At 40.1% G+C, this 6248-nt stretch overlaps 1 protein-coding gene across 2 annotated transcripts in view; it reads right to left on the reverse strand.

Moving 5' to 3' along the window:
- Window positions 1-6248, reverse strand: part of cep126 (centrosomal protein 126) — an 11678-nt gene that overhangs the window by 4583 nt on the left and 847 nt on the right. Inside the window, exons 3-6 of one of the 2 annotated variants that reach the window (XM_014012786.1) lie at window positions 5490-5632; window positions 5294-5402; window positions 3164-3290; window positions 478-2305 (exon numbers count right to left, since the gene is read on the reverse strand). In XM_014012786.1, the coding sequence (XP_013868240.1) occupies window positions 478-2305; window positions 3164-3290; window positions 5294-5402; window positions 5490-5632 (2207 nt within the window). Of the gene's footprint in view, window positions 1-477; window positions 2306-3163; window positions 3294-5293; window positions 5403-5489; window positions 5633-6248 lie in introns of both variants that reach the window. The other variant, XM_014012785.1, reaches the window with a different exon arrangement.

Here is a 6248-nt window from a genome sequence, read left to right on the forward strand (position 1 = left end):
CTTTTCAAATTGTGGCCTGTTACACACTTTTGTAATGTAAGAATATGAAATGCTAAAGAATATCAATCCTTCACGTCTAAAATTCCACATTCATGTAAAGAAAAATCATTTATTAACAGTATTTGATGATGATGTCATTGCGGGATGAACTGGCGCAGGTTTAAGATCAGGCAAACTCATCCACCATGAGGCAGCAAGTGTTTTTACTCCACTTTCCCAGATGTTACTGTCAAGTAATAGAGCTTCCAAATGAAGTTGTAAAAAAGCAGCCTAATTTTATGTGATGCCATTTTAAGAGAAAGTGGAAAAATTCCCTGGAAACTGGTGGATAAAGAAGCCGAGGCATCAACTGACATTGTTTAGTAGATATTTAAAATCTTATAGCTGGAAAGGAATCAGCCCAAGGTGAACTGTATGTACAGTAAACCTCACTAAGCCTAAGCAGTGTGAAGGGCCACCAGCCAAAATATACATTACCATCCTTTGTGTTCAGGGCACTGCGGACACCATGCCAGAGCTGTGAAATCTCTTCATCTGTGGGAGTGACGTCCAAACAAAGGCCTTTTTCTCTGAACACCGACAATCTTCCACTGTTGTGATGAAACTCCTGATGACCTGAAATGGGCACGCCTTTGGTGTTGCCCTCTGACAGGAAGCAGTGTGGCAGAGTTGTGTACACAACAGTACTATCTGTTGTGATGACATCATGTGCCTTAGGTGAGAAAATCCTCCCCGAGTTGTTCTTGGGCAGGGCCTCCTCCATAACCAGGGCCTGTTTATGCTTGAAGCCGGCAGGGTTCAGGCCAGATGGAGTCCTGACGACGTGCAGCGTTTTCTCTGTCCGAGGAGGAGGGCGGGGCATGATTCCCCCCCGAGTTTTGGCAATCTGACTCACCTCAGTGGCAGATTGAGGTCGTATAACAGTGCCCCTTCTTGTCCGTAGGAAAACAGGACCCCCTCCTCTGGAAGAGCGGGCTCTCTGAGGGACTCTGGGGCCGCCGCTGTTCTTGGCGCTGCTGTGCGCCACCTCGACCCCGTCGGCTTGTTCCTGGGGCAAGTTGACCTGAACCCCAACATCTGCCCAGGCTTCTTTTGTAAAGTGATAGCCAGTGGAGGATGCAGGGGTCATGTTGGGTCCCGGCTTGGGAGACCTCAACCCTTCAGTGAGGCTCGGCTGGTGGTCCTCTCCTAACCGGACCTCGTCAAACCAACGCAGCTTCTTTCTTACAGTGCTGCTGACATGCACATCTTTGTTTTTTGCTCTTGTTAATTCAACACTATCTCTTAATGCTAATGCTACATGTTTGGCAAAACTCATATAGTCTGAGCCACGTGTACAGGAAGTGTCTCTTGGCATGGATTTGGACTGTTTTTTAAGAATTCCTTTAATGACTTTGACTTTACACACTGACGGAGGTGTGGCCGCTGAAACAGGTACGTTTGTTTTGGCCTCCTCAGGAGACGCGTGCCTTTCTGATGGAACCATAGACCAGCTTGTGTTCGACAGGGATTCTGCATTCACGGCCTTCTCAGTTTTACATTCTGAGTTTGAAACCTTGTTGAGGTCATTTATGGAAGCACAGGGCATTTTCCGAGATGACACGTAGTTTTCTTTTTCTGTGGGCAAAAGGACTCTGTTGTTAGTGACATCATCGTCCGCGTTATTTTTGGGGGGATTCTCAAAATGAATGCCTTTGCTGCTGCTATTTTTGGAAGGGAAAGGAGTATCTGAAGAGGATAGATATTTTAATTGGCCGTCATGGAGGATCCTCTGTTCTCTGAGATTTAATGGAGCCTCTGGTTTGGAATATGGAGACTCATCAGGGTTGCCAAGAACCACTCTGTTTGTCACGAGGTTGCTGTCACGATTATTTTGTAAGAATTTTACTTCATAGTAATCTTGATCCTCTTTAGGAAGTTTACAAGGAGCTACCAAGTCAGTGTTATGTAGTGTGGGACACTTCTCTGTTTTAGGTGTTTTCTCCATGGAAGTGAAATCCCACAAAGCCTCAGAAACAACCGTGCCATTATTAGCCCAATCAGAGTCCTCCTGTTTTGCTCGTTTGGGTTCGTGCAGTTTTCTAAGCTGGGTTAGATTTTCATCAAGTAGCATCATTGCTGAGAAAGAAAATGATGTTGGACACAAATCACGTTGCTTCTGCTGTGAATGGGCCTTCTTGGAGTCGAGTAAAAACAAGGAGCTGCAGGGATGCAGACTTGATGGGTTTTGGTTTGAGTCCTCGTCCTCCAAGCTGTCCTTACTCGAAAGGCTTTCAGAAATACAACAATCAGAGTCATGGCTGCCCTGAAAAAAGGAAGCAAAAGAGTCCTGGTAAGAATATAAAAAAAATTAATCAACATCGTTGTATGAAGAGGAAAGATGTAAACTAATAAAATGAAAAAAAAAACACAAGGTTAAACATTTTTTTAAGTTAGAAAATAGAAAATGTGAAGCTTAAAAACCCCAACCTGCATTTTGACCCAAAAGGTCCAATTTTATTTAAAGTGCTGCCCCCTACAGGCATAAACAATATTAAGATGTAAAAAATGGAATTGAACTGTGTAAATTTCACCCAAAAGCATGACATATGATTTAATTAAATTTTTCTAATTTGTACTTTAATGTTGTATTGTAAATTATATTTGAATCTTTTCCACAATCAGAACCTCATAAGAATGCATGCTTTACTCAAACGCAGAAAAAACTGTAAATTAAGTTGAACATAACCAACTTGTCTTTAGAACAAACATATGGCTGGTAGTTAAAATTACACAGTGTTTTTAACCTTTTAGCCAAAACTTTACTTAAACTCTGACATTTGTTTCAGTTTTAGCTTTAATAAACTTAAGAAAAAAAACCAGAGGAGTTCGCCCTGCTTACATTAAAAAGTTCCGGCCACTTTACAAACTTCTAAATTCTAGATTTATGGGTTCATGACAGTTTGGCTTTAGGACAGAAATCTGAAATTATTGACCCCACATTTTAGCAGAAGAAATGAGGATAGCTTAAACTTTGCGAAGCTGCAGGGTTTTTCCCGTTCATCCAGAGGACATAAAAAATAACTTGTTTTAAAGCAACAATTCTGTCCCCTGGAGACAAAATGATACATCTTTTTAAAGTATATATACAGTGCATCTGCCTGATCATAAAACAACCAAATACCTGCAGATGCTGAAGCGTTTCTACCCCGCACTGCTCCTGAAGCAGGTTAACGTAAGCCTCCACCGCAGACAGCGCTTGGCCGTGGGAGAACTTAGGAGCTGTGGGAGGTGCAGGTGATGGAGTGCTGCTTCTTCCAAGTCAAAGAAAGAAGATGAAAATAAAACATACATTAGTCAGCCAGTAAGTAAAAAGAACAAAAGTATAAGCAAAAAATAAGATAAAATAAATAACCTGTCAGCCAAAAGAAGCCATCCCCTGGAATTACTCAAGTATTTGCTTAAGTGGAAGTGTCGGAAACGGACGGTAAGGGGTTCTTAAAGAGACAGCGGCCAATTTCAAGGTGTTTAGATAGACTAAAACACAAAAAAAGTTACTTGATTGTGGTACATAATTGAACTATGTACCTGGAAAATTATACATAATACCCCCACTTTAAAGCAAACAAAAGTAAGGTGACTGTTCAGACTACTAAACTGTCAGAGATATCAAAGGAGGAACGATGAAAAAAGGTGTCGATAAATCATAGTTTTTAAGGACAAAATATGGCTGGAGGTTTGGTGTAGGTAATTATGAAGTATCTCAGGGTTTGGAGAAATGTAAGGAGCATGAAATGACCAGAAGGATCAGTGCAGCTTCTGCAGTATGTTGTGCCAGGAGCCTGGGAAGGCTTTGGAAATCTCCCAAAAGAGCCCCACAACCAGAACAAGTGGAAGATAATAGATGGATGGAAGGATATTGTGGTTAAAAAAAAACAAACTCAATAGTCATAATTAGAGATTTCTTCTTCGGTGAAATTATAACATCATTTAATATCAAGGATAAAAAGCGTATTTGCAAACACACTGCCCAGAAAGCTCAAGATATTGGGACAAAACAGCTGTGTGGCCAAAAGCAGACCACTTATCAGTGAGAGCAATCAATGAAAAGCTTCAGTTTGCAGGGGGCATTAAGATTAGACTCCAGAGCAATGGACAAAGGTCAAAGGGTCCAGTTATACACTGTTCCACAGGCGTAGGCAGATCAGGTTAAAGAGTGGTGAGTGAAGGGATACGCTCATCGTGTCCAGTTCCCACGGTTCAAACCTGTAATTGTTACTGGCATTTTCCAACATAGTGTCAGGATCGACTGCGCGCAAAATTGGAACGAGTGATTCAGGGAGCATGCAGCATCACTTTTATTTTATTTACATTTGTAAATCACTGAATTTAGATCTTCAATTTAATTTAGAAACTTTTTCATAAGAAATGGTAATTTATGGGGAGCCAAGTGTAAAACATATTTGTTATTATTTACCTTGTTTTGAGTGTTAATTTTTTTTTTGCTAAATTTAAATTTTAAAAAATTTATTTAAATATGGTCATAAATCTAAACATTTAAATCTAAATGTAAAAGTCAAACCTTAAATGATGAAGTTTAATGTTGAAGTTTGGTATTTTGGAATGGAACGCAGCCTTTGCTGTTGGCGCTCGGCTCATGTTATGATGTCATCATCCTGAGACAATAGCAACCGCTTTTAAAAAATAGAATTTAGACTGTGGAGGCCACGGAGTTGCATACTCTTATACAGTAGGCGGCGGTATGCACCTAAAAGTTGTTTGTAATCCGCCAATAAACGAAAAGAAGAAGAAGAAGAATAGCAACCGCTAGCGCTCCAATGCAGCTATAGCTTCCCTAAACTTGCAGGTATAGCTGGTGTCTGAGCTGCACTTCAAACTGCTGGAACACCATATTGTTTTTTTTTAAATTATTACTAACACATTTTGAATTTAGATTTTAAATAATATTTTTAGTAGTGTTAGAAACGCTAGCGGAAGTTAGCGTCAGATAACCGGGATGATGTCATCATCCTGCAGCAAACATCAACAATGGTCACTGCTAGTTAAATAGGTGGTACCTGTGGTCCAGCAGTACCTAATGGATAATGAAAAATATGTTAGTGAAATTTTTTAACATTTTATTTTACACCTGACGCCCCATAGAAATTGAGATGGACTAAATGCACCTCTGGGTGGACATCAGCATTTTGACAACATGTAACCTTATATTGATAGAATGATTCATTCACTACACTACAGCAATCATTCTGAGTGTACAGTAAGGAAATGTACATTTTTAAAAATATATTTTTACCTGCTAATATTTGTGGTGCTGGACAGAGAGGACTGCTGACCGTGTGAACTCAAGTTGCCATGGATTTGATCGAGTGCATCTTCAATATTTGGAGCGTCTCTTCTGAGAGCTTTAACAACACAAAGGAAATCACTTAAGTAAAGTGTAAGTGTCAGTTCTGTTGGCACATCATAAGCCGTCCACATAAAGCACCAACATGGCCTGTATCTCTGAGGAGGTAGATGGGCCCGTTGGAAGCGCTCGGTTGCCTCCTGTACTTGTTGTTTGCGTTGCTGCAGGATGTTCTCCCTCAGACGTTTCTCCTGAACGTCCCACAGCTTCCGTCTTTCATCCAAAGCCCTGAGCCATAAAAAATAGTAAACAGTGAACCGGAGGCACATGATTAAACTCTGGTCATATGTTAGAAACAGAAACCTGACTCCTGAGACGTGTTTTCAGCAAAGTTATAAATAAATTACACCCACTACCCACAGCAGGGTTAGTTGAGGAAAACAATAAGCACAAAATACTAAATATGCATTTAGTGTTGAGAACAACGGCACAATTTAGTTAAAAAGTTCAAAACAGCTCTGTTCAGAATTTATTTTATTTATAATCTTACATAATCCAATTGTATTTGTAAAGCCTTTTAACCAGCCTGTTCTTTAATGATAATAAATAAACCCAGACTCTCTTTGACTTTACAGAAATCTCATTTCCATCTGATTTCATAATTTCAACCTGTTAAGTTGGTAATTCAAAAAAAAAAAAAGAATCTCACACTCTGAGTCTCTGATGATTGTGAAACATACATTTAGAAAATAATTAGTATCTTTAAAACGGGTTTAAACTCATCCAGGGATCTTCCTTCTTGCTTTAGTGGTTGCCTAAATAGAACAGATCTGTTTCAGATTACACCCAGCTCTAGCTGCCCACCACACCCACCTCCACCCTCCCAACCACCACTATATATATA

The sequence above is a fragment of the Austrofundulus limnaeus genome, unplaced genomic scaffold (genome assembly GCF_001266775.1).
Source record: "Austrofundulus limnaeus strain Quisiro unplaced genomic scaffold, Austrofundulus_limnaeus-1.0 Scaffold94, whole genome shotgun sequence".
Lineage (NCBI taxonomy): Eukaryota > Metazoa > Chordata > Actinopteri > Cyprinodontiformes > Rivulidae > Austrofundulus > Austrofundulus limnaeus.